General features: G+C 47.0%; 3 protein-coding genes across 3 annotated transcripts in view; 2 read left to right on the top strand and 1 right to left on the bottom strand.

Annotated features, from left to right (window-relative positions):
- The window catches only part of LOC120905537 (F-actin-monooxygenase Mical), a 73783-nt gene extending 57837 nt beyond the window's left edge, over nucleotides 1-15946 (bottom strand). Inside the window, 2 exon segments of the mRNA XM_040316416.1 lie at nucleotides 12761-12772; nucleotides 15826-15946. The gene's annotated coding sequence lies outside the window, so the exon portion shown is untranslated.
- A 2885-nt stretch (nucleotides 15947-18831) lies between these two features.
- Nucleotides 18832-19740, top strand: LOC120905975. Its single transcript, XM_040317343.1, has 2 exons — nucleotides 18832-18980; nucleotides 19046-19740. Exons 1-2 carry the CDS (start codon nucleotides 18845-18847, stop codon nucleotides 19417-19419), a joined length of 510 nt encoding a protein of 169 aa, XP_040173277.1. The 5' UTR covers nucleotides 18832-18844; the 3' UTR covers nucleotides 19420-19740.
- A 231-nt stretch (nucleotides 19741-19971) lies between these two features.
- On the top strand, nucleotides 19972-25558 carry LOC120906334 (xylulose kinase). The gene is made up of 5 exons (XM_040317916.1): nucleotides 19972-20105; nucleotides 20217-20420; nucleotides 23031-23152; nucleotides 23234-24058; nucleotides 24258-25558. The coding sequence occupies exons 2-5, from the start codon at nucleotides 20370-20372 to the stop codon at nucleotides 24928-24930; spliced, it is 1671 nt and encodes a 556-aa protein (XP_040173850.1). The 5' UTR covers nucleotides 19972-20105; nucleotides 20217-20369; the 3' UTR covers nucleotides 24931-25558.
- Nucleotides 25559-27070: the final 1512 nt, after the last annotated feature.

The raw sequence follows: 27070 nt of genomic DNA, 5'->3' as shown, positions 1-27070 counted from the left end.
ATTGGACTCTATAGCACACTTGTTGGAAAAAATCCAATAGGAATTTCTAAGCAGTCTGTCCAAAATGCCATAGAGTTCTAATTTCCATCATATGAAGCTCATTTCACAAAGGAAAGAGTCAAGGAGGTGTCCTACAACTATGAGAACTCCAAGAAAACCCTGTAAAATGGTACAAATTTCTTTTCCACTCCGCACTGTTTTGTCAACTTCAGCGCTGCGTACTTGAGCGATCATAAAGGGCGTTAATAAAAGTGCACAAAAACTGCGCCCGACAGAGAAACAGAGAGAATCAACCATCCAATCCATCCTTAAGAGAAGAGAAAGGTTTGATGATATACGCCCGGTTTTTTTTTACCACCATTTTTTTATTTGCTTTATGTCTCCCCTTCTGTGTGAGTTTGAGTGTATTTTTTACATTGTTTTATTTGGTTCCGCTTCCTCTCGCCTCCGTAACATGGTGTGTGTTTCAATTGACTTGCTTCGATGCTTATTTGTTTGTATACCTTGCAAAAAAGAAAGCAAAACACAAATAGAAGAAGAAGAAAAAACTGCACAAACATCCATCAAATTACTTCCACCGTGTGTGTTTTTTGTGTGTTTTATTTGTTTTTTTTTTTTTTTTTTTTGCTGACTGTTTCTTCTGCGGCTGCCTTCAGGTGTGTCATTGGGACCAGGCAAGCATGAGCGGATATTGCAGCGATGGCCATGCTCAGTTTTCCCATCATTTCCTCTTCCCGTGAAGTATCTTGCAAGAAAGTTGCATTTTAAACTGTTGCTAATAGAAACTTTACTGGAGCCAATTGAACTGTGGTAAGAGTGACCAGAGCTAAGCTTTTAGAGCCTCTTGTAAATCATGCCAACGTCCTTACAGGGTTTTCCATGAGTTCTCATAGATGTGGGTCACTTCCTAGACGCTTTCATATGATGTTTCAAAAAGCTACTTGAAAGTCCAATTCCCATTACATTAAGTTCATTTCACGTTAGAAAGAGGCAACAAAGTGTCCCACAGCTATAAGAACTCCTGAAAACCCTGTATTGCTTTCAAAAAACAAATTTATCAGTGTAGAGCCGGGGGCTCATGCTACTTTACCGGATATTGGGGAAGAAGGGTACACGGTAAGGAACAGTATAAAAAGCCTCTCAGTTGCACACCAGATGCAAACAAATGTAAACCAGATCAAACGTCAGAGATGCTGGGGTGCATTAGGTGTGAAGCGAGAGCGATTTTTTTCACCTCTGGGATGCGTGCGCAAGAGGTGGAGAGCAACAGCAGAGCAAAAACAAAAACAAAAATCGCTGCAGCGGTACACGCGCGTGCGTAACACAATTTTCCGCATGCTCAGTCCGCGATGGAGCACGAAACCGCAGCAGTAAAACAAACGAACGAGGAAAAAAAGGACAAACATGTGGAAAAACAACGCGGTGGCGCACGCGGAGAATTTGGACACTTTCACGGCGCGAAAAGCGGCTGGAGAAGAAAGGTGGTAATTTGCTTCCCTCGCCCAGAAAGCTGGCGGTACCGCTTGTACGGTCTGGCAGAGGGCGGCTAGATACTGAGTGTGTGTGTGTGCATTGGTGAATGCTGTGGTCGTGGTCTCTTGTTGTGTGACGATCGATCGGAAGCGATAAATTTGATCAATCTATCTCCACGACATACACACTCAAAGAAATGGATAGCTTTCCACATTGATTTGCGGCTGGCGAGAGCATTGACTCGTAACCGTCGATCACCAGGCATCAGGCAAAAGGCAAGTAGATAGAAGCTAAGCCAAGATGCCGGCAACATCTCTCATCAAACGGCTTCTGCAAAAGACTTCTAGCTTTGCAAGAACGCTGAAGCTGTCTTATATCCAGGAAAACCTTTTTGCTGAAGAGAGTCCCATAAAAGACCAATTGTCAATTATGTCAGCTGAGACTCATTTTCAAAACTAAATCTCCTTCAATGTATCTATGAAATTATCTCTTACAACATATTACGGACATTTGACTGTTATCGTATTTCCACTTTTTGTATGTTTAGGCTTAGGCTCTAGATGCTTTGCGTACTCTCTCAAGTATCTCCAATTTCTACCAAGGACTTATAGTGTCCAGTAGGCAAGATCTTAGACTTCCAACATAGATCAGCCTATAGCGCCAACAATATCAGCCTATAGCGCATTTTGAATAAGAGTTCCTCGATACTTAGAATGGTCATCAAAACTGCCTTTCACGATAGGAGTTCCTTTTGGTTTAAGCTCTTCGTATGTCTAGGATATCTCTTGCCCGATTAGATATCTCTACAAGGCTAAATGGCTAGGTCCACGTCCCTATACAATCCTTGCGACAAGGAAGTTAAGATTACAATTCTAGACATTGTTGATGTGTGATCTGCAACATCCACTAAGGTAATTTATGCCGCTAATCATAAAAAGACCTAACAATCAGCAACCGTAAGAACGAATAAGGTTCTAGATATGCATTGCGTGGTCATGAAAGCTGTTTCTCTGAAGTAAATCTCATATCCACCAGATGCTTATAACTTTAGCAAAGCAAAACTTAGCTCCAATATCGCTAAGTATCTAGCATCTGTCACCATGTTACCATGGTTTAAAGTTCAGATTCTAGATGATACGTTAAAGTTCCCAGCATCTCCAAAATATTTCCAACATCCAAAGAAATACTGAAATATGAAATACTAGATATCCTAGGCATAGCTCAGAGCTCCAATATAGACCAGGCTCTACGGCATATCATTCAATTCAAATCGTTTAATCATACAGATTGTAGATGTCACGGATAGCGGATAGTTAACTAAATAGCGCATTTCCATATTGATATTGAAGATTGCTTTATTCGACAATTTTCAATTATAAAGAATTTCTGATACCTTAAAGGGATATAACTAGTTCCACGCGTTCCAATATGAACAAACTCCCGCCTAGTCGCTGTATCTTCTCACTTGGAAGATTCTCCTTGTAAGAGTATTGAGTTGCATGGACATCAAAGCTACTCCTCAGTACGGTTTACACTTGCGTCCAAGTCCTCAATATCTTCCAAATAGCTCCAATTAAAAACAAAAGGGACATTTCATTTTTGCGAAGAGTTCAAACCAAGAACAGTTGGCATATCTAGTATTCCAACAGCTGAATGGCATCTCTGGAGGACCCTTGGCTGTTATGCAATGCTGACACCGAATGCGCAACAGAAGCGGAGCTTGAACTAAAAAAGCCAGCGTTGGCCGTAAGCCATACCAAACACGACCGTACCGGGCTTCGGTTCGGGGTTCACCACTTTCTTCGCAAAACATCAATGATACAGTTTCAGTTGAACAAGAAGAATAAAAGGGAACGAACAGGCAAACCCAACCGAAAATCAATCAACATCGCACAACCCCGTGGCACCGCCCCAGTCAGCCCTCGCTCAGCGAAGCCACTCAGCACGCTGCGCTGTAGTTGCGATTTCGTTTTGCTTCCACTCGCCTGCCACCAAAAATGTCCTTTGCGCGACGGCTGCCACGCCACTACACGGCCTAACCCCTTGGTGTGCGCGCGCGACCCGACCATCGAGCGCAGCAGCAGCGCACGGGGGAGAAAATTCGGAAAATTCGGTCACGCATTCGGTGCAACCGACCGAGGCGGCTGGTGGCAGGGCGAGAAGATTAGCGATAGTGCTGCGCTTGCCAAACTGCAATCAATCTGGGGAGTGCAGCAGCAGCGCGGCCAAAAACACACACACACAACGCACACCTCACACCTAAAATCGAGGACGTGAAACTGGTTTTGTGTGCCTTTTTCTTTGCCTTATTTTTACTGTCACTTCTTTCTGTCTCTGTCAAGAGGAAGAAAGAGAGAAAAAAAAACTACTAAATGGATGCTGCGATCCTACCACTGCAATTAGATAACTGCCGCCTAGAACGCGAACCACGCAATTATCACGGCTAGACACGGTCCATCACTAGGGGGAGAGACTCTATCAAAATTGGACAGTATGATTTAATAGAGACGCGCACACACACACACACGCACGCACATAGATACTTCCGTTTTTATCTTCAATTTGCACGCTCCCCCCCCCCCGGGTCCGCATGCTCCACTTTCCTTCCCTTTTTTCCGCCTGAAATGTGTGTGTAGCGAAACATTTCGAAACAACCGGCGCCAACGGAAACAAACACACAAACCCTCATTTGTCGTCCGGTGACACGGCGCACTATGCCGCTCAGCACGATCACGATCGAGCAGGAGGAGGGGCTGGGGAAGAGGCACAGCTTTTGGGCTGGGGACATATTGCAGAAAAGCAACGGGGGGGTTTGAGCAAATTAAAAATTACTGCCAAAGCAATAGAAATGCACAGCCAAAAAACACAAAACTCTCGTCCGCCACCCCCCCCCCCCCATTCCCACCCCATTTCGAGTAGTCGTTAAAATAATCGGTTAAACAAAATAGTTTCCGTATCGCATCATCTCACACTCTGCGCGCCCCTCCCTTGCGCCCAGCGCATAAACGCTAGCGAAGTGATGGTGGGAAGCGAAACATCGACCCACATCGCACGGTAGGTGGCCTGGCCCACGGGGGGGGGGGGGGGAAAGCTGTGGTCGAATTATTTTCCCGCTCGCGTATCGGCCACACAACCCGATGTGTGTCTGTGGTGCGCGCGCGCTCTCGCCTAATTTTAGGCACAATCAAGCCGCGCGCACCTTTTCGGCTTGCGTGCGTTCTTCTCAGCGGCTCAAGAGAGTTGTGCGAGACACACACACACACTCACACACACACACCTACCAACAGTGTGTGTGTGTATGTGTGCGTGCGTTGGTCATCAAACGGCCACGGTTCACCGTTCAATATTCTGCCCTATTGTGCCCTCGCGCGAGCCGACGCAGGGCAAGGGCCGCCCCAGCAGCGCAAATGGTGCAAAACAAGAGCGCACACGGGCTGTAATCGCGCAATTGGGCCCTCTTTGCTGGCCGGTTAGTGTGGACGCGCGGGCGGTACACCACGAGCACGAGCAGCAAAAATCACACGCACAACCAAAATTACCGCCCCGAGCAAGCGACGCGCGCGCGCGCGAGAAGAGGAATGAATGTGTCCTAAATTTAGGATGCACTCGGCCGCTTAGAAACTTTCCTCGGCGACTCGGCAGATTTTTTTTTTGCTTCTTCCCCCGCGTGAATGTGTCTGTGTGCGGGTGTGTGGGTGTGTTGAAACTTCCTTTTTCTTCCTCCCCCATCGCCAGCAGTTCCTTTAGCAGGGTACAAGGAGAAGTGCTGCTAAACCGTGGCAGAACACATTAGCAAAACATCGCGCTTGTAATATTACGCAACTGCTGTACGCACACACACACACACACACACACACTATGGCAATAAAACAGAAGAGGATAGCACGGAGGGGTTAAACATGGTTTAAAGATAATTTATAGGATTTGTGTTCATGCAGCAGGGAGGTGGAAAACCATGTGAAGCAAGCCTCAAGCACAGGCGGACAATTAAAAACGTTCATCTCGATGTTCGATGTTGCTTGCCGTGAGCGCGCGTAGGCGCAACCAGTTGCTTATTAAACGGTGCCTCATCCAAGCGGGTTCGTGGTCCTGCGACAATACTCGTTGGTCCAGTCATACAGCAGGACGTGCGTTCGAATCCCTCTCATCCTGGAGCGTATTGTGTGTAATGTGATACACCATTCCTTTATCACCTTATTATTGTGTTTATCACACCGCATTCAGTTTGTTTTGCAAGACAAATTACTACACATCATATTTTCGCATGAGTTTTGAATATAAAATGTCAATAAATTCGAAACACAAACAAGCAAAATGAAAAACAACGGAGTCTACGAATTTGGATAGCTCTGTGAGACACGCACGTGGCCAACTTGACAAACAAACACAGCTCAATTCCAAATTGATTAATGCATTATTTGTGACCTATGTGTGCGAATGTGAGGAACAACAGAGCACGATTTTCGATTTTCATATTATATTTTACTTAGCTGATTTACCCGGTTTCACACGGAATAAAATGAATGTCTCGTTTCAATTAAAAATAGAAGAATTTGCAATCCAAGGAGTACAAAACAACGATTACAATGATTACTATGATTTTATCCCAAAGCTTCGATTCTTCTTATCGGTCGTAATAACAGTAGGTTGAGTTTTTCATTCTGCTTGAAGGGGTAGGTTTTAGCCATTAAAATTAGATATTTGATCTGATTTCAACTAAAAAATTGAAATGTTGTGCTATTTTCTTCTTCTGCTTAATAGAGTTGGTAGGTTGAGGCCTCCTACACCATTCGTTTTTTTAAGGTACAATCGAAGGTTTGACTACCAGTTTTTGGAGGGGGAATCATCCATTCTCCTTTGTTATTTATATTGCTGATTCCTTGATGTTTATATGTTGTGGTTGAGATCTTTCTGATTGGTGCATAGTGTGTTGGTTTTCGTGAAATCACCTATCGTTTTTTTTCTTCTTTTTGATGGCTATTTTAAATGGTTTTTAACATTTGACGTAAAGAGAATTTAGTTTGAGTTTGACATTTGATGTGTCAAATTAGTATAAGAACTGTCAAATTAAGAAAATGTAAAGAAAATCAAATTAAGATATGCTAAAAAGCTATCGCGATTGCGAGGCCTCGTGCGAGCTCGCAAACTGCTCGAATTTGCTTGCGGGGTTTTAACACCAGTGCACACTGCACTTAACACCGAGTGTCAAAGCGCTGTGTACAACCACAACAATACTGCTCTTGGCATGGGTTTAGAAAATTGCTAATAAATTAAGTTTGGTGCAACTTCTGAAAATGATGTGAGTCTTAAAACCTATTCTCATACCACACATAAGGTGTGTGCCAAGCTTCGTTGAAAATGATCCAGCCGTTTCGGAGGTTGCTCGCAACAAACACCGTGATACGAGGTTTTTATATATATAAAAGAAGAAGAAGAAGATAACACGCTTCCTTCTCCACAGAACGGCTAATTAAGGTAGCTTAATCAGGGATAAAAATAGTGCTTGATATTATTTCCAGTTTCAGTCAGCCTTTCCCAATGAATATAGCACTCCAAATGGTATTTGAATCATTGGTATGAATGTATGTTTACTGTCTAAGCTCTGAAGTTTGAACATCTAGATCTAAGAATACACCGATACAGCTAATGGGCAATTTGTGATAATAAAACAATGCAATGTTTTGTCATCTACATACAGGAGTTTTTTTTTCCCCGAAGCTTAATGTATATCATTCTCGATGCGTATTTCGCTTTCGCAGGAAAAAATTAACAATAATATACCAACAGCCAATTAGTGCATCCACTGAGAAGTTGTTGTTAGTGAGCTTGGACAAATAGTTTCCTACAGCCACAGTGACACAGTTGTGCGGATGTGGTGCATCCAGTTTCGGATGCGTCATCATCCACCAACAAACCAACAAAACAGCCCTCCCCACGTGTGTAGGCGGACGCTTCGCTTTCGTGCGTATCTATTTTGTTTCCAGTTCCAGTGGAAAACTGTTGATTTTAACGCGCCCACACACATACACACACACACCACGTGCCATTTTCCGAACGGGAGCACATACCATTCCCAAGGCCAGGCAAAACTCTCCGATGGACAAACGGGTATGGAAAAGAACTAATTCCTCGCTAGGTATCATCATCCGGCGCTACCGCCCCAAATGCAACAAAAAAAAAAAAAAACTTCGCCTCAATTAGTGTGCCGTGCGCGCTCAGCAGCGGTGTCACCACTCATTAAAAGTTATTTTCCATTGCTCAGGTCCATCGTCCAGCGCCTATCACCCGTGTTGCCGAGGCAAAGCAGCCTAGGCTACGCCGTCGGTGCAAACTTCTGACCATTAAAATGTTTAGCTAGTTAGTGTGTGCAGCAGCTCGGCCCAAAGTTTTGCATGCGGAAATTGACACTCTCAAAATCAGTGCAACAAAGGGGTGGGGGGAAGGGTCAAAATGGGACCAAAAATCGCCCCCCTCATGAGAGGACAGACATTTTCCTCTAAAAATGATTCATCACAAAACCAGCGCATCTCTCACACCACAAACACACGCGGCGCACAGGTGTTCCCTGCTGGTTTATGTTTGCCACCCCCTGGCCCAGCTGGCCGGCAATAAATTGCAGCCGGCGCACCCGCATCACAACCATTGCCCCACTGGCGCGCGAGGGGGTTGCAACCGAATGTGGCGCGGCGCGAAGCAGAACCTGTTTGATCGCGTCCACCCATCGCTATTTCCACCGGTTTTCCGGCTGCTCACAGGGGCGCACACCGGGGAAGGGAGACACTAGCGCCCTCCCATACCGGTGACCTTCATGCTCGGGTGTGTGTGTGTGTGCTGTCCATCCAAAACAGGAAGCTTCACTCCACTTTCATCATCGACCGCCCGAACTATTTCGAGGCAGCTTGAGTCATTGGCTTGCTTGCCAACCTTCGCACGACTCACTATGTATGTGTGAGTGTTGATGTGTGTGTGTGTGTGTGTGTGTGTGTGTGTGTGTGTGTGTGTGTGTGTGTGTGTGTGTGTGTGTGTGTGTGTGTGTGTGTGTGTGTGTGTGTGTGTGTGTGTGTGTGTGTGTGTGTGTGTGTGTGTGTGTGTGTGTGTGTGTGTGTGTGTGTGTGTGTGTGTGTGTGTGTGTGTGTGTGTGTGTGTGTGTGTGTGTGTGTGTGTGTGTGTGTGTGTGTGTGTGTGTGTGTGTGTGTGTGTGTGTGTGTGTGTGTGTGTGTGTGTGTGTGTGTGTGTGTGTGTGTGTGTGTGTGTGTGTGTGTGTGTGTGTGTGTGTGTGTGTGTGTGTGTGTACACATGTAGGGTATTTTATTTATTCGCGACGATGAGGTTGTTCGATTTTTATTGGCCAATAAATTCATAAGCATTTCGGCCGTTCCCACAATTGGCAGGCGACAGGAAGCAGCGACCGGCCGATGAACCATCTGCACCAGACGCGGCTCCAATTGAAGCGCTTGGAACGCGCGCGTTAACACAATGACACAATATGCTGGGCTGGTTTTGGAAGGCAAATGGGTTGCAAAACAAAAGCACAAAAACAAAAACTCCCCAGTGCGGTAAATTAAGAGAACTCGGGAGAAGGCACAATAATCGCGCCAGCAAAATTCCAGCGCTTATCGCACAACCGGCTATACCGCCATCGAGCTGTCGCATCGAAACACATTCGTTTATCGCTACTTATCGATTGTAAGCAGCGCAATAGGCATGCGTGGCGCTGGCGTCATGCCAAGTACACAGACACGCACACCGCGTGCCGCTCGTTCGAATCTGTGCTGGACCTTTCCCAGAATATTTGGGGGGCGTCTTCGTGAAAGTTTGCGGACGATAAGGAATTTTAACCCCTCTTTATTAACGTTACTTATGGAAGGTAACGTGTTGTGCTATTGGGTTTGGTATTTTCAGCACAAAAAAAAAACATTAAAAATGTTTAACAGGAAGGACAAAAACAGCAGGTACTGGCAATAGAAAAAATGATATTGCTGTTTTCACACGTACATTGATTAAGAATAATGTCTATGTCTAATATAATGTATGGTTCCTGAACTTTTGTACGGATCAAACAACCCGATGTTTGGTTTTCAACCCGGTTTGCTTCTAAACTTCAATAAAAATTGCAAATAATGATAAGTAAGTATCTATTATCTATTATGCTAAGCAAGGCCATCAAAAATATAACTTTAAATAACCCAACCTAACTCCAAAACGATATGATTTGGTGGGTAATTTAAAACTAATGTTCAACGCAGCACTCTCAACAGGGTAAAATGTAACGAAAGAAAGTCTGTCCGCAACAAAAACAAAAAAAACGGACGAACAGGAAAGGGCACATCTAATCGCACTCGAAAGGCGGGCGCGGTAATTAAAATTTTAATTGAGCATAGATTCTAAAATAAACCACAGAGACGAGCACTGTCTCTCTCCCTCTTTCTGTATCTCTGTCTCGAATACAGTGTGGTGCAACGTTAACGCAAATCATTTAACTCGTATGCGTCATGTCGTGAAATTGTGAAGGGAAACAAATATTTTCAAGAAATTCGCTTTCTATCTGTCCAGGTGCCTGCAGATTAGCTACAAATCTGACTAATATAGGAGGGCATAAAACCATAGACGGAACATAGTAGTAGACAAAGAGTAGATACAAATCTGCTGGTACAATTCAATTCAAAGGCTTCAAGGGATGCAGCCATCATCCAAAGTTCCAGTACAAGTATTTCACATCTTCTGAGCAGTACAAGGCAACGGCACCGTACCCCTCAAGGTACGACAAAATGCGTCTCCACCAAACATGGCGAATCTTCCATGACACCAATCGGCGGGCTGGCACCCGGCACACGACAGCATCCTCCCCGCCAAAGGGCCACCACGGCAACACCACGACATTCTGATGTGTAAGGAGCGTAGCCGGCCGCGCTGCAAAAGCGGCTCCGAGATGCGATAGCGGCCCCCGACCTTGACATACTACAACCTCCGGGACGGCGACGGTCCAACCCCAAAAAAGGATTTTACCGGAAAGGAACCGCGCGCACACCGACGTCGCCGGCATGTAACGTCCTTCGAATTCTGTCGCACCGTCGGACACGGCATCGGGCACGACCTGCGCGAGGCCGGCCCTATCTTCCGATCGGTCCACCGAAGTGCGATGGCGCTCGCGGAATGTCTAACGCGTCCTTTTGGGCTCCAAAAGCGGCGACGAAACGACGGTGCGCAATGCGGAACTTGTGCAAGCGCTCGGTACGCAGAGCCGCGCGACAGCTGATAAGGCACCAATATGGGTGGGTAGTGCCGGAACACTGGACACACACACACACACACCACGCCGTACCGTACTGACCTTGCAGGCGGGCGGGCGGATGTGCAGCAATCAGGTTTTCCTAATTCGGCGTGCACGAGCGCACTGCGGCAGGGCGGCGCACAAAATGATGCACCAAAAGTACAGAAATCGCACAAACAAAACACAACAACACCACAGTGTCATTTGTTGTCGGGAAGAAGTAGTAAAAAAAAAAAAAGCAAGCAACCAATCTGCTCTCGCGAAGTATCCGTACACGTTTGCACGGGCGGCAGTGTGTATCGGTCCGGTGGTACCGTGGTATCGGTGCGAGCACCATTTGTGACGCCTTTTACAGGTCGCGAGATCAAATCTAATCTGAATCGGTAGAAGTGAAGTGTGTGTCACGTCGTCGGCGCGGTTTTTAAAAAAGGAGTTTTATTCTCGTGGTTTTAATTAGCGTCGTGTAATGTCTAGCGTTGCTTTTAGGCGCGCGTATATGATGTCTAATTGAAAAGTAGCATGATGTCTCTCTTGGGTGTCACCCCCAAGCACCTTAAGCCTAACTCGTAAATAAGATGAAGGCACCCCCTTAAATGTCAGACATTTAAAAAACAATTATTGAAAAATTGAATTCACTCACCTGAGAGAGGCGAAGGAAGATAGAAATACAAATCGGGAAACCTATTTCAGCAGCACAAACACACACACACACGGGGGGGGGAAGGGGCAGTACCCTCCTTTTACTGTGTGTGTGTCTTTCTCTAGCACGCACAACAAACCTTTCTCTCTCTCTCTTTATCTCCCTCTAAAATCTCGTAAGTTCTGAGCAGATGATACGGCGGGATCCTCCAGCTGACTGCAGGACGACCCCCTCTCGCACACACACATACACACACACACTCGCGTTCTCTCACACTGTTGCGGAGGGTGTAAGCACACACACACTCATATGCACGCGCGCGCGCCTACTCTACAACATTGAAAGAAACACACAAACGCACACTAAAAAAGAAACACAAACACACACATAAACAATGAAATCACGCACAAAGGAATACACACACGCATTGGAGGGGGGGGGAGGGGGGGGGGTATGGTTGGGTGGGGTGTCACTGGTGTCGATGCATGTATGCACCTCTGCAGAAGACTCGGCGGGGGGGGGACACAAACATACATACACACACACACACACACGAACACACACATACACACCTTTCGCCAGGTGCGTGTGTCAGTGTACGTGTATGTGTGTATGTGTGTGTGTGTGTGTGTATGTCTGGAGTTGATTGTTTTGGGGGCAGTGCGCTTCCGGTGCGCTTCCGGACACGGCGCCGTTCCTAGCGAGCCTGGTGAGGTTGATGGTCGATGGGGCTACCCCTGTCCCCCCCCGCTCAACCCGCACGACCCACCCGGGGTGGTGGGGTGGGCAAATGTGTCCGGTGGGGAGCTTTTCTGTCTTCTTTTTTTTTGCTGTTGTGTGGGTTGGTTGAAGGATTGCGCTTGCTGTTTTCGGTACTAATAGCTGGCCCGGTGTCTGCTGTTGTTGCGGCGCGTACTCACCCAGGTTTGCTTGTGCAGCCTTTGTTTTAATTACATTTAATTCAGAACAATGTTTGAACAATCTATCATTGCAACATTCATTATTTAGTATGTAACAGCCTGAACACAGAACATAAAGATAAAACAAACAACACAATTCGTACCCAGAATTGTAAAATACAAAATGCAAAACAGGCTTTGAGGGTTTGGGATTGAGCCCGATACAAATGCAAAAAATTGAATCATTTTTAGAAGGCTGAAAACATTTATAAAAAGCAGCAACAAAGTGACATCAAACAAGCCACATTAGTGTTGCTCAAAATCTGAAGCTTGATTACTCATTTGGACCGTAAGAAATCTGCCCTGCACACATGCAAAGCATGCACAACCAAATCAGCAACAAACGTTTGCAATTCCTAATACTTTTTTGGATTAAAAAAAGATTCCTTATCACTGTAACAAATACTCAGCACGTACGTAGGTTTATTCCTAGAAAGAAAGGAGAAAGAGAAGAGAAAGAAAAAAGAAAGAAAGGGGATAAAAAATCGGCTTAGTAATCGGGTGCTTAGAGCTGCATTCGAAGAAAAAGAAACTTATCAGCCAAAAGAAAACAGCCCCCACCCCCCACCCCTAGCACCTAGCCAGCAAACACACACTCACACACATAGGCTTATGTTTCGGGGCTGCGAATCGAAAGGAACCGGGCAGGCACACATCAGCCCAGCCCAATCCCCATCCCATCCCAGCTATCTGCATAGGAAAGGAACGATATCATCGATCCCCAAGTAAGTGAAACGCTCGCTGTCAAGATTATTGGATGCCCGAAGGAAACGAAAAAAAAAAACAAAAACTCGCAGTGGAGTTTCCACCGCTCGTCTGCTCTAGAAATCGACTTTTCGGCCGCTCCGAAAGCTGAAATTTAATTGCAAAACAAACAAACAAAAACCCCCCGTATACGAAGCCGTTCCGCCGGCAAAAAAAACCGTGGTAAAGCAGGAGGAACATTTTCATGCCAAACGAGATGATGATGGAAAGGCGCCTAGTTTGAGTTACATTTTTGCATCTCGTCGCCTCCTTTGCAGCTGCAAACACAAATCAGAAAACGGTCTTCTCTGGCTGTGTGCGAATACAAGAGGATGAAAAGAACGGGGTGGGCTGGGCTGACAAGCGATGACAGAAGAGTGAAGAAAGTGAACACAAAAACAGAACCTAGAGAGCAGACAGGCCGGCGGACGACGAGGCGCTAGGATTCTCTAGGGAAAGCATTTCTAGTGCGTTTGTGCTACACACCCGTACGGCTTTGAACGCGACCAGCTGAGGAAGCCGCAACTGGTGCAGTCGTTTGCATGCGCACGTACGCTGGTGCTAGTGGGGGACGCCCGTGGTTCAAGGCCCGCTTGCTGCTGCTGCTGCTACACTCCGTATTGTCTTCGGTCCCAATTTGTATCCCACTTAAGAAAAATTAGGATTTTATAACTATAATACCGAACTTGTGTGTGTCCACTATAATATTAACTTTCTTCATTGGCCCCCAAGCCCCACCAGCCAAGCCGGTGAATTTGTGTTGTTGCCCGTTAAAAGAGGTAATTGTAATGTGAAATAATATAAATGGCGTTTAACACAGTTAAAAGACGCATAATAACAGTGACCCGGGGTGGGATAAAAATGTGCAAATCAGCACAAAACACCATTTAATCGCAAGCAAAAAACGAGCCAGGGGGAAGAATTGCGAAATGATAACGGTCGATAATGGAATGGTCACAACACACACTCCTTTTACCTTTACCATGCATTATTTGCCTTTAATTTCTAGCCCCCTTTCCTGCTCGTTCCTCGTACTGGAGATAAGGCGTTTGTGGTCATCCGTCTCTGTCTCTCTCAGCGATATGTGTGTGTGTGTTTGGGCCCCAGCTAAGACCTCGTAATACGGTCCAGAGGCAGCACCATATTTGGCCAACCCCGGTAAAGCCGAGCAGTGCCGGCAGAAGCAAACAGCAGTTTTTTGACGCATTCTACTGGCCTGTCGTACATGTGTGTGTGTGGTTACTTTGTTTAGTTGTTTTTTTTTTGACAAATCGCTTGCATCGCTTTGACAGATCCGTTCGCTTTCTCAGGGCGGGTTCCGAACTCCTTCTCACTCACCGACCAAAAATTGATTTTTCGCAATGTGAGGAAAATGTGCTCCCTTTCTTCCTCCCCTTCCCCCACGCACTCCCCATCTTCAATCAAAAGCACCATTTCTCTTTAAAAAAAAAAAAACAAGGTTCCACTTTTAACCCAACGCCTAGCCGAGGCACCATGTTCGCCATGTTCTGTGCGGCCATGGCTCCCCCATCGCCCATTATTTTAATTTTAAGTTTGCAGCATGTGGAACCATTTTTCCTGTTCTGTGTGTTTTTTTTTGCTCCTATTTTTGCACCTCACCCTAAAGCGAGCGAGAGCGAGAGCGGGTACGGAGACTCCGGAAAAACTCGTGCAAATCATGTGCAAGCACTTCCTTCCAGCAATAACAACAACAGTAAAAAAAAAACAAGGAAAACACGCAAGAATATTGTGAACAGTAAACAAAAAAAAACTCCAACACACACACTACGCAACACAGCCACACATATATACATATACGCTGGGCCTGTGTGCTGTACAGTCAAAACGGTGAGAAAGAGCATTTGGATACTGGGGAAGAAGCAAAGAAGAAGAAGAAAAAACAAAACCGAAAAGAAACAGACGGGGTGGCCCGAGATGACGGGTGCGTTGGCTGTTTCCCAGCCCACCCAAGTGTGTGGTGCGGCTGTTCTTATAGGGCAGTGGGTGACGCGATGGGGGGGTGAGTTTTCCAGCACAAGCACACACACACACACATACAGGTTCTTCGGTGCAGGGTTACTGGCAATAAAAAGAGGTTTTTTGTATGTGCAAGCCAAGATTCAACACATTATTCAACATTGCAGATTTACTACCGTCATCGTCCGCTCGCCCCGATGACCCCACGGACACGAACGCACACACGTCGCACGCACGCACACGAGCGCAAAAATCCATAAAGCCCTCTCCCCGCCCCAGCCCGTCTATGTTCCGGCCGCTGAAGGGCGCGACCCGTAGTTCTGTAGGCCCCCAACGGGGATGTGTGTTTTGTGTTTTTGTGTTTTAGTGTTTGCGGGAAAAGGAACTGTCTGCCAGGCTGCTTTTCCGCTTCCGTCCACCTTCCCCCATCAAACACACACACACACACTCATCCATCTAGAAACATTCACTGCTGTCCAGCGCATACAAGTCATTCACACAAACGCACAGAAGAAAGCGAAGCACACACAGCGGGAACGAGAAAGAGTGTACCGAGATAAATACACACACACACGCACACGAACACACCAAGCAGCGTAGCAGAATGCAGCACACACTTGTCAGTCTTAAGGTTGTTGTTGTTGTTGTTTTGTTTAATAAACTTCTCTTCCGGTCAACGCGTGTTGCCCAAAACTCCCAACCCCACCGCGGTCGTGGGATGCCGCGATGCCAAGGGGGGCCGCCACTGTTTGGACACTTACCCGTCGATTCCGGCAATGTTGCCTGTGCTACGCTGCCTTGTACGTTAATTGTGCGCTCCTCTTGCCTTCGCACAACAAATTCCGAGAACAACTGACTGGCGCTCCCGCTGTACACACACACCAGCGCTGTGCGGTACCGAGCCGCCACACTGCGATCGTTCGGGCGAGAACGGGACGAACGAACGGTGCCCTCGGGCTATCTCTGTTCCGCCACCGGGTAGCGCACGGCTGCCACTTTTGGAGGCCGGTGCCATAAAACCCGCTTGACCGTGCCATAAAAGCAGGCTGCGGCTGTTTCGTTCCCGCTCTCGCTTGATCGCAGCTGCTTGCCGCATTGGTGCAGTACAGACAACGGATTTTACAGTGAGTGTTTGATTTTGATAAGATTTACATTTTTTTTGCATTCATGGAAGAGTAGATACATCAATTAGACAATCAATTAGGTAGAAGTGAAAATGTTGATAAGCCACATACAATTTTGACATGCTGATAAACTCAAACAGCCAAATTTGCTTAAGCAGCCAATTCTGGGCACGATTTTTTGTTGCAATGCCTCAAATCAGCTATCAAGTACGAGCTGCCTATTTGGGTCCCCTTTTCGCTGCTATTAGATTCGGTAGATGGAATTGAAAACGATATATCAAAGCGCGTTTGACAGAAGCTACCAAGGCTCAAACAATGAATTCGGATTGCCCTACGTAGATTCTGTACCGAGAGGAATTTAACTGTCAGAGAGCTAAAAACATGTCAATAAAAACCTATTTTCAATTATATGCAAGGCTAAACAAAAACAGACATGCTTTCAACGTGTTAACAAGCGTTTAAGTGGATCGAAAAGAAAAAAAAATGAAACAAATTCCATTTCAGATTCCCTGCGTGTTATTATGCTAGAGACAAGAATTCGAATGTTATAAAGCCTGCTGGAATCGATTTTGACAGTCATATTTCAATTCCATCTACCAAATCTAAAAGCACGATTTATGGTATGCATTTTATGCGGAGATTTCCCAAGCACCACAGATTGAGCTAAAATTACTAGAAAATGTTCCTCGTACAAAAAACCATGAAACAATTCGAATTTGTTTCTCTTGCAGCACAAATGCTCCCGCAAAATGAGTTTGATAGTTCGTTCATACGATTTGGCAGCAAATGTTGCCGCAACATTTTCATAACTGTATAGCAACGAGCCCAAGGACTGTATAGGAACAAGGTCAAGTATAAGCCAAAATCGGTTTGACCATCTTGGATGCCTTTTGACAGCAGAAAGCCCTGGAAAATTCATCACACCCAAGGTGGAATGTATAATGAGGTGTAGTTATAGCGCTTTTGGCGATCCCCCCCCTGGGCTCCGATTTTGACAGATGGTTTTCCGCTTGTATATGTATTGATGGATTGTTTACGTTTTGCATGGTCAATATTTGGTGGAGATCAATTTGGGTGAATATTTTAGTTTATTAGAACACAGTCCGTGATTTAAAATGGAAATTTTCCTTCGAGAACTTGAAGCGTTCGCCAAAAGCGGAAAACTAACTGTCAGTTTTCTTCGTCGATTCTTCTTCTACCTAGCTGTCAAAACGGGCTTATAATTTGACCTGATATCTTTACGGTCCTTGATCACACCCTAAAACCATTATTGGGGCCCTTCACGATTCTAGTCAGCTTTTTGTATGGAGTTTGACATTTGGAGGTTGAAATCATGTAAACACTCCATACAAAACCACACACAAAACTAGCCTGCAATTTTCAGTCTAGATTATTCTAGCCTCATAGCTAGAATTAGATTCGAGTAGCTGCTCGAAAACACGGTGTTGTTTACATTTACCCCAAGGTGCATTAAATAGACCACTTGGTGGAATCTAGAATCAAAGTGTATGTAGTCCAGGTGGTCTCATAGCATGTTTTTTTTAAACAAATTTGAATATCACTTTTTGACAGGATGGGTGAAAACTTTTGTTCAAACAAGCTTTCTGGAGGCTTGACGAATACTCAAAACACTCTTAAAACCTTCATTCAGAAGCAGAAGCGATAAAAATCAGCCTTCTGAATTCATACACCTTGGGATAAGCCCTCCTGTATATTATACTGACCAAGATAGCTGCTCGAAAACTGATATACAAAGCAAACAGCTGACAGCTGATATTTCAGCCTACGAACTTACAACGGAAAGGGCCCCATTATTAAAAGAGGCATCAATACATTGGGTGAAACATTCAACAACCAATTTACAATTTAATTGTGATCACCAGACCGATATAACATTTTTACCAAAATTAAAATTTGAATCGAAAAGGGCTCTTAGATGTCAAACTGCCTGTAACGAACTTTTGGCTACTTGCCCGAGTCTAATAAAATTTCGATCCTTAGGCAGCGGTAATCGCTGATGCGGGCGTGCGTGCGTTTTCGGAAAATGTATGGAATTTGACAGCCACAGCGGGTTGCAAACTGTCACAATTCAAACAATTTTGATTTTTCCGAACGCACGCCCGCACGCCCGCAGTAGCGATTACCGCTACCTTACTGCAGCGATTGAATTTTCAGCCTGTGTTGCCTAGTTTGCCATAAAGCACGTTTTTGCTATTTGGGCCATTTTGAATGGCCTGAAACACCGTCTTCTCGGGTGCGTGACGCCATTAGGCATTGAGTCTGTCAACGGTGATCGTTCAAATAGACATACAGCGAAAACGTCGCGAGCGACGACGTCTCACGCGACAAAAAGTAGCTCAATTGTGTAAACAGAGCTACTCGTATCGCGCGAAATTGCTGCTTAATCCGAAATCATCGAATTATCAAGTTGGTTTTTAACGAGCCAGATTAATGCCAAACGCAAAAAAATCTCTTGAACACATTTTAACTGATTTTTAATGGTTTTTTTTAACAAAAAGCATGTAGATTGACTGGGCCAAATGAGCTACTTTGATCTACGCGGAGTGAAATTTTGAGCTACTTTTTGTCGCGCTTGACGTTTTCGCTCTATGTCTATTTGAACGGCCATTAACTGCCATTTTATTTTGCAAATTGTATGCGTTCGCTCGGCGTCGGTGCTGAAAAATTCATCTCAATATCCAGCTCCCATTCACAATCAAACAAACATTCAATCATTCTTCTCAAAGTGTTATCATCAACCGAATCATCAACAACAGTTATGGACGTTAAAGGTAAAGTTGCAGCGATTATTCGCAATACAAGTTAAAACAAAAAATTAAAACGTTACCTTTTGCAGACCATTCGGCGGATGCAGACGGCCCGGCGGCGGATACAAGTCGGCCGGCAAGCACCACCACCAAAAGGCAACGTTCGGCGGCAGAGATGAAGGAGAATGCGCCCTCGCACGACTACAATCTGCGGCAGCGGGGCAAAGCGACGGCCGGCCAGCACGACGTGTTCGAGCGCAACTACCAGTACGCCTTCATCTACAAGGCGAAGCACGAGAAGGCGGTGAAGGAGCAGGAGGAGGCCTACGCCAACTTGCCGCACTTTAAGGCCCAGCCGATGCCGATCGGGTCGCCGCCGCGCCGTATCCGGATGCCCCAGTTCACCATCCCGCACACGCCGGAGGTGTTGAAGCACCAGAACAAGAAGCAGGCGGTGGAGTGAAGCAACGCAGGCGTTAGCTTAAGAACCTTAGTTAGGAACCGTGTCCCCCGGTAGGATTGATTGGAGCCGGAAGGAAGCAGCGTGAAGGAAACGGTTGTGTAGAGAGGATAGCATAGATGTGTCATATAAATAGTTTTGTAGAACAATGTTAAGTGCAGCGGTGTGATAAACGATTTTAAAGCTTGTAACAATGTGGCGTGCATCGATGGCATACATAGTTTACTTTTCCCCTTGCACGCGTACCAGTGGGTCGGGATTTTGGGCCAATAATCGTGCAACCGAATACAATATTTCACTTTTCAAATGCTACTGTGGATTTAAGCGTTTGAGCTCACTGCCATTTTTACAATTCCCCCGTCAAAACATATACCGAAATCTCTAAATGCTAGTGAACATTAAATTGTTAATTAATTGATAAGCTAAGCTTTTTGTTTTACCAAATTTTTCAGCACAAACCCTCCCACCTTCAGCGTTTGTTTTCACCGTTGACAGTTTAAATGCTTTCAAACCACCTTGACACAGCCAACTGACAGCTGGCAGCGAATGACGCGCCGTGCTGCTAGAAGTCAGCAAAACAACAGCAACAGCACCGAAATGTAAACAGACGGCAGCGCAAAAGTAGCGGTCCAGCATACCGCCACCGTCCGGGCCCAGGCCAGACCATCGCCAGCCGTGGCAGTGAAAACGTAAGCGCTTTTAACCCCCCCCCGTTCGGCTTCCAAAACAAGTCCGGGGTGTCGTGTCGCGCATCGAAAAAAAAGGTTTTACTTCTTCTACTTTCGTTGTTGTTGTTGTAGGCACACGTACCCGGACAGCAAAAGTGATTTCCACGTGTGGCAAACGGGCAGTAGCGGGGTGACACACAGTGATACATCCAAACCGCCCACCACCCTGTCCCTTCTCTTCCCGCATGCTGCTGGGGGTGTCCACCGCACGATCAACAGCGTACGATGCAGTCGGCAAACGAAACCTACCTCGGGCTGGACCTGAGCACGCAAAAGGTAAGCCTTCGGGGTGTGGGACCGGCGTCACCGGTAGGTCACCTTCCGGTGCTCCGCTAAGGTCGCCCCGGTTTCGATCTTCCGACGCGCGGTCAGACAACAACAATCAACAATCGCCCCCCCCCCCTCCCTCGGTCCAGCAAGCAGGCAGGCAATAGCGTGCACACACACACATCAGGCCCGAGGCCACGGGGCTTATCAAACGCAGGCGGGCATTGAGTGTTGTGTGTAAAGCCAAAGTCAATTCGTAAAATAATTACAACCCCACTATCTGATCTTGCGTCCCTTACGCGGCGTTAAAAAACAGAAAATGCTGGCATGTTTGCGTTCGAAACCAAAGCCGGGAACCGGGAGATGGGCACATTATCGCATCCAGGTCCCCCCGCCCCGCTCAGTGGCCTCCCCACTGTCCGCGGCTTGTCGCTCCCCTCGTGCTCGAGGGGGGATGATAAGACTCAAGCCCACCCGGTCCTGCCCTCGCCTTGACTTTGAGCGCAAATGTGGGACGCGTAACGGTGCAATTGGAAAAAATGTGGAAGACCCCGATCGGCAAAATTCGGCTGAACGGCTGGCTGATTTCCAATTCCAATTTCGACCGCGGTATCGCGCACAGGGTAAGGTTGTAAATTGACCGATTCATATACATATATAAAAAAAGTATAAATTGTTTAACGAGCTAATTGTTTTTGCCCACCCCCGGGCAGGAAAAGAAAGCGTTACGCGGTACGTCATGCAAGCGCAAGATCATGGCTCGATGATGCGCGCAAAAATTGGGTCGAACGTCCGGACGGACATCATTACTCGCCCATCAATACTGCGAATATGAATTTTGTGGTGGGGGTCAATTAGCTTCGTACTTTGTGTTTGGCTAGCAATAGGGTTAACTGGTTAACAAACGCTTATAATGTGTGGAAAACTACACCATGGCGTTGTATATTGATCTGGGACTGTTTGAGTTTGGGTTCACTGTAGTGATGGGAAAATCTGATTCAGATTCATGAATCTGAATGAATCTTTGGAATGATTCAATGAATCTGAATCTCGGTTGGAAAGATTCGAATCGAACTCGAATCGTATCTCTAGGGATTCAGAAATAGCTAAAAAATCACAGGCTTTCGAGACTTCTTGGAAAGTACCACACAGCCGGATAGTTTGTTTTGCTACGGGGACACGGTCCATGCGAGGCTTGAACCCACAACGGGCAAGTTTTAGGTGGGATTGGGCAAATTCAATATTTTGGAAATCATACATCTCTTAAGATTTATGCATCTCTGGAGGTGTATGAATTTTAATGGACTTATGAAGCGTATAGATTCATGAATCTTAGAGGCCTGAGAGACTCATGAATATTTAGAGATTAATGAATCCTTGAAGATTCATGCATGTATGAAGATTCGTGTATCTTTAGAGATTTATGAATCCTTGGATATTCGTGAATTGTTAGAGATTCAAGATTATTTGAAGATTCGTTTAACTTTAGAGATTTATGAATCCTTGGAGATTCGTGAATTGTTAGAGATTCCAGATTATTTGAAGATTCGTGAATCTTTAGAGATTCGTAAATCTTTGAAGATTTGACTCGAGATTCAAATCACCCATCACTTAAGATTCATATGAATGAATTTCTACGAAAGATTCATGAAATCCAACACTAAAACACTGATAAAAACCGGATGGATTTCTTCAGTCACACCGTTAAGAATTGTACATCAATGCCATTCGAAGCGTATATTCTGATTGAATATCTTACAATTATAGTTAGTTGATGCAAAATGCAATAAACAAACATTGTACAAAGTACAAAGTTGTACAAACAGGTTCATTGTAGCAGAACAAGCTGATCAGGAATAGTGATGGGAAAAATGAAGTTTATGTCGAAATCGATTCGGAATTGGTTCCGGAATCGGCTCCGAAATTGGTTCCGGAATCGGCTCTGGAATTGATTCCGAACACGGAATCGGGTAGGTCCGATTCCGAGCTCCCACCACTAATCAGGAAGCTTATCTGCTAGGAGCAGATTAACAGCAATTGTTTTTGTTTTTTCACAGCCAAATATCTTCAATGCATCAGTTGCTTTAGCTCAGAATTGTCAAGCTGGTGGCCTGCGAAGTCTTTCGGTGTGGCCCGCATTTCGCAGCTACAGTACATGTCAGTCAATTCTCTTGAAATATGAAGAGATTTGCAACTCCGCAGGTTTCTATACCACTTGTCAGACCCTGCATCGTCATAAAACCTTCGTGTCGGTGACACAAAAAAGAAGAATTCCAAAAACTGTTTGAGTTACAGAAGAAGAACCAAAAATGTGTTGATTGCTGAACGAAAATGAACATTCAATACTGGATTTTTTTTAGTAAAATGGTTAAAAAAGGAATGAAACTATTGTGATTAGTGATTAGAAAAACTACAGGAGGGCTTTTGGGCTCTGATTTTGGTCGCCAAAATGAAAGAGGATTTCTATGGAGAGTAGCCAGGGAGGGAGTAACGGTTACTAAGGACTTGTGCGACATTTTGTTATTTTTATTGCAACTATTACTGTTTCCATGTACAGCATTAGAAGTTATAATTAATCATGGTCAATTGTATTCCCCATTATCGCTCGCTCTGTTTTAGCTGAAAGCAGTCCTGTTGAACGCTAACTTGGAGAATGTGGCCCACGCGGAGGTAAAGTTCGACTCGGACCTGCCCGAATTCCGCACAACGGGCGGAGTGAACGTTGGCACCGCCAAGAATGAGTAAGAATGGCATCGCACAAATGCACGATACAAAAAAAAAAGATGAAAGTAATGAACTTCCAACACCCATTTTCGTTGCAGATTCTACGTCCAGCCCGTCATGTGGATCAAGGCGCTCGACATGGTGCTGGACCGGATCGTGGTGCAGGGGGCCGACCTCAGCACGGTCGTCGCGCTGAGCGGGTCGGCCCAGCAGCACGGCTCGCTGTACTGGTCCCGGTCCGGGCTGGACACGCTGCGCCATCTCGACGCGGACAAGTTTCTGCACACGCAGCTGGACGATTCGGCGTTCACCGTGCACCGGACGCCGATCTGGATGGACGGCACGACCGGGCGGCAGTGCGAGGAGATGGAGGCGGCCGTCGGTGGCCGGGAGCGGATGGTCGAGATAACGGGGTCCCGCTGCTACGAGCGCTTTACCGGCCCGCAGATCAGGCGCATCTTTCAGCAGCGCCCGGACTGCTACCGCAACACGGAGCGCATCTCGCTCGTGAGCAGCTTCCTGGCGTCGGTCTTTCTCGGCGAGGTCGCCCCGATCGACTGCTCGGACGGGTCCGGCATGAATCTGCTGGACGTGCGGACGCGCGACTGGTCGGACGAGTGTTTGGCCGCGTGCGCACCGGACCTGCGGGCGAAGCTGGGCGCACCGGTGCCGGCCGCGACCGTCATCGGCCCGATCGGTTCGTTCTTCGTGCAGCGGTACAACTTCAACACCGGCTGCCGGGTGGTCGCGTTCACCGGGGACAATCTGTCCGCGCTGGCCGGCATGAACGTGGGCAAGGATTGGCTGGCGCTGTCGCTCGGCACGAGCGACACGGTGATGATGCGGCTGAACGCGCCCTCGAACCTGCAGGAGGGCCACGTACTGGTGCACCCGACCGACGACGGCTTCATGGGCTTGCTGTGGTAGGTATCGGCCGCTATATCGGTCCGTATCGATCCAACACACGTTCGATCGATGGTACGCGGCCGTAAATCATGCCTTTGCATGCAGTGGGACCCTATTTGATTGCTTGCGCAAGGGACCATTTCCGTGTGCGAAACAAGCAAGAGACAAAATGTCCCCTTTTAACGCTTTTTTGTTGTTGTTGTTTCTTTTCGGCAGCTTCCGTAACGGTTCGCTCGTGCGGGACATCTTCAAGCGGGCGGAAGCGAACGACAACTGGGAGAACTTTAGCGAGCTGCTCGACTCGACGCCCCGCGGCAACTTCGGCAACCTCGCGCTGCACTTCCTCTCGAAGGAGATCCTGCCGCCGGTCAAGGGTTCGCTGCGCTGGAACAAAAACTCCAGCCTGGCGAGCGTCGAGCTGGCGAAGGGCGTGCTCAAGTACAGCTCGCCCCAGTCCGAGATCCGGGCGCTGGTCGAGGGCCAGATGCTGACGCGCAAAACGTACGCGACCGAGATGGGCTTCAGCTTTGGCGAGAGCACGAAGATCCTGGCGACCGGCGGTGCGTCCGCCAACCGGTCCATCCTGCAGGTCGTGTCGGACGTGTTCAATGCGCCGGTCTACACGCAGAAAACGACCGAGGCGGCCCTGGTCGGGGCGGCGTACCGGGCCAAGTACGTGCTGAGCGTGGCCCGCAGCCGGGAGGCACCGTGCGGCGACGGCAAGGGCGCGGTGAGCGCACCCGGCCCGTACTACGACTTCATTGCTGGGCTGCTGCCCCACTCGGTGACGCGCGTCTGCGACCCGAGCAAGGACAGCGAGCAGATCTACGGCGCGATGGAGGAGCGGTACCGGGCGATGGTGAGCTTCATGATGGAGCAGCAGGATTAGCTCAGCGTGCACTAGCTAGTAGCCTTGCCCAGTGATATGAGTACTTTAAACGTTCCACACACGCGCACCGCTTACGAACGCTTTTGCAAGGAGAGGGAAAGACAGAGATAGGAACAAAAACAAAACAAAAAAACATTCCAATTTACAGTGTGATGCGACAATATGTGCGCCGAGCTTAACGCACTGGCAGACGCGTTTTCCTATTTGGCAAAGTTGGCCGCCTGCCCCGGTTCGGTTCGCCTTAACCTACCGCCTAGCGAAAATGACGGACCAAAGTAGACTAGGGAGCGAAGTTTTGCGAAGCGGCGAGATGGCAAAGCAAGGCTCATTTTATAATTTGATAATTTTTGTTACATTTTACTCTTTTTACTAAAACCAAGCTTACTGTTGTTACCCGACGTCTTCTTTTATTTACGAATAAAATGCGACATAACGATCAATGATGGATTAATGATAGTGTAATGAACATCTGTATAGTACTGCCAAGTCAAAAAGTTGGTCTGTATGTTTGTACAGCGCCATAACTATATGGGCAGTAGGCTTTACGATTCGCTTAAAATTTGGAAGAGATAGTTTCGAGGCTCAAAATCATAATCATAATTAAAAATATATAAAACCTCAATGATAACAGATCGTGATCTTGATTTCATATCGGGACCAAAAACGCATTAGGAACTCAAATGATATTGCTCATCAGGAGAGATATTTAAGGCATATGAGCATTAGGATTTGCTCGTTATAAGAGATTCCAAAGTATTCTACTGGCTGCAGTCGTGAAAAAAAGTATCTCTGTATAATTATTTCTCAATATATTCTCTCTCCTTCTCTTGTTGGCCTGCTCACGATAGAGCACGTCGCTATGACATGGCCCGGTCAACAGTCATTCTCCAGGATGCTCGGTCCCTGGCTGCAGCCTCTCATCCATATAGACACCCGAGCTCTAACAGGTCTCGCTTCACCTGATCAAGCCATCGAGCTCGCTGTGCTCCACTGCGCCTTATGTCGAAATGGGGATTGCTGTCGAACACCCTCTTGGTGGAGCAAGAGTCCGGCATCCTCATGACATGCCTCATCCATCGTATCCTGCCTCAATCCAATTCTTGCTGCTTCGCGTTTGAGTCGGGTGTACGCCTCACACACCTTTGCTGTTGTCCTGCCGATGATGTCGATGTCATCCGCGAAGCCAAGAAATTGGAGAGATCGGTAGAGGATCGTGCCACGGATGTCGTTGTCTAGCCCCGCGCCTCGAATGACACCTTCCAGGACGATGTTGAAGAGAAAGGACAGACAGGAGAGTCCGTCACCTTGCCTCAGACCCCTGTGAGATTCAAACGATTCTGACACTCTCTCCTTGCACTGCACCCCGTTCATGGTGGCCTCTAACAGCCGGATCAACTTCCCAGGGAAGTGCTACCGCTTCATGATGCTCCATAGCTCCTTCCGGTCTATGGTGTCGTAGGTCGCCTTGAAGTCGACGAACAGGTGGTTCATTGGGATCTGGCGCTTTCGGCACTTCTGGAGGATCTGCCGTAGAGTGAAAATTTGGTCGGCGGTGGATTTGCCTGCAACAAACCCAGCTTGGTAGCTGCCGACAAAATTTGTTGCAAGGGGCGCAAGTCTGCAGAACAGGTTCTGGGACAGAACCTTCTTGTAGGCGGCATTCAGGACTGTGATGGCTCGGAAATTCGAACAATCCAGCCTGTCGCCCTTTTTGTAGACTGGGCGAATGACACTCAGCTTCCATTCCTCCGGTAATTCCTCCTGTTCCCAGACTTTCACGATCAGCTGATGCATTTCGACGGTAAGCCTCTCTAGCCCCATCTTTAAGAGCTCGGCCGCCAGACCATCGCTGCTGGTAGACTTATTGCGCTTAAGCTGCTTGATGGCGCTGGCAATCTCATTCAGAGATGGCGCGGGCACCTCGTCGTCTGCACCGATACTGTCGCTGTTGTTACTGCTGTGCTGCTGGTGGTTACCTTGTTCTGGCACTTGCGCCAGCCTCTCCTGCCTCTGCTTCATTCAGATGTCCTTCGTAGCAGCACTTCCACCTTTCGATCACCTCCCGCTCGTCCGTCAGGAGATTTTCTTTACGCATCCCAGCACATTGCGGTTTTAGGAGCAAACCCGCTCCGTGCCTCCT

Source organism: Anopheles arabiensis, chromosome X, assembly GCF_016920715.1.
Source record: "Anopheles arabiensis isolate DONGOLA chromosome X, AaraD3, whole genome shotgun sequence".
In the NCBI taxonomy this organism is placed as follows: domain Eukaryota; kingdom Metazoa; phylum Arthropoda; class Insecta; order Diptera; family Culicidae; genus Anopheles; species Anopheles arabiensis.
The sequence above is the reverse complement of the archived record's forward strand: the minus strand, read 5'-3'. Positions and strand labels throughout refer to the sequence as shown.

Coding starts and splice junctions, on each gene's coding strand:
- LOC120906334 (XM_040317916.1), top strand. CDS start 20,370: ATGCAGTCGGCAAACGAAACCTACCTCGGGCTGGACCTGAGCACGCAA. Junction 20,421..23,030: donor TGGACCTGAGCACGCAAAAG/GTAAGCCTTCGG, acceptor GCTCTGTTTTAG/CTGAAAGCAGTCCTGTTGAA. Junction 23,153..23,233: donor GTTGGCACCGCCAAGAATGA/GTAAGAATGGCA, acceptor TTTTCGTTGCAG/ATTCTACGTCCAGCCCGTCA.
- LOC120905975 (XM_040317343.1), top strand. CDS start 18,845: ATGCGTTCGCTCGGCGTCGGTGCTGAAAAATTCATCTCAATATCCAGC. Junction 18,981..19,045: donor AACAGTTATGGACGTTAAAG/GTAAAGTTGCAG, acceptor TACCTTTTGCAG/ACCATTCGGCGGATGCAGAC.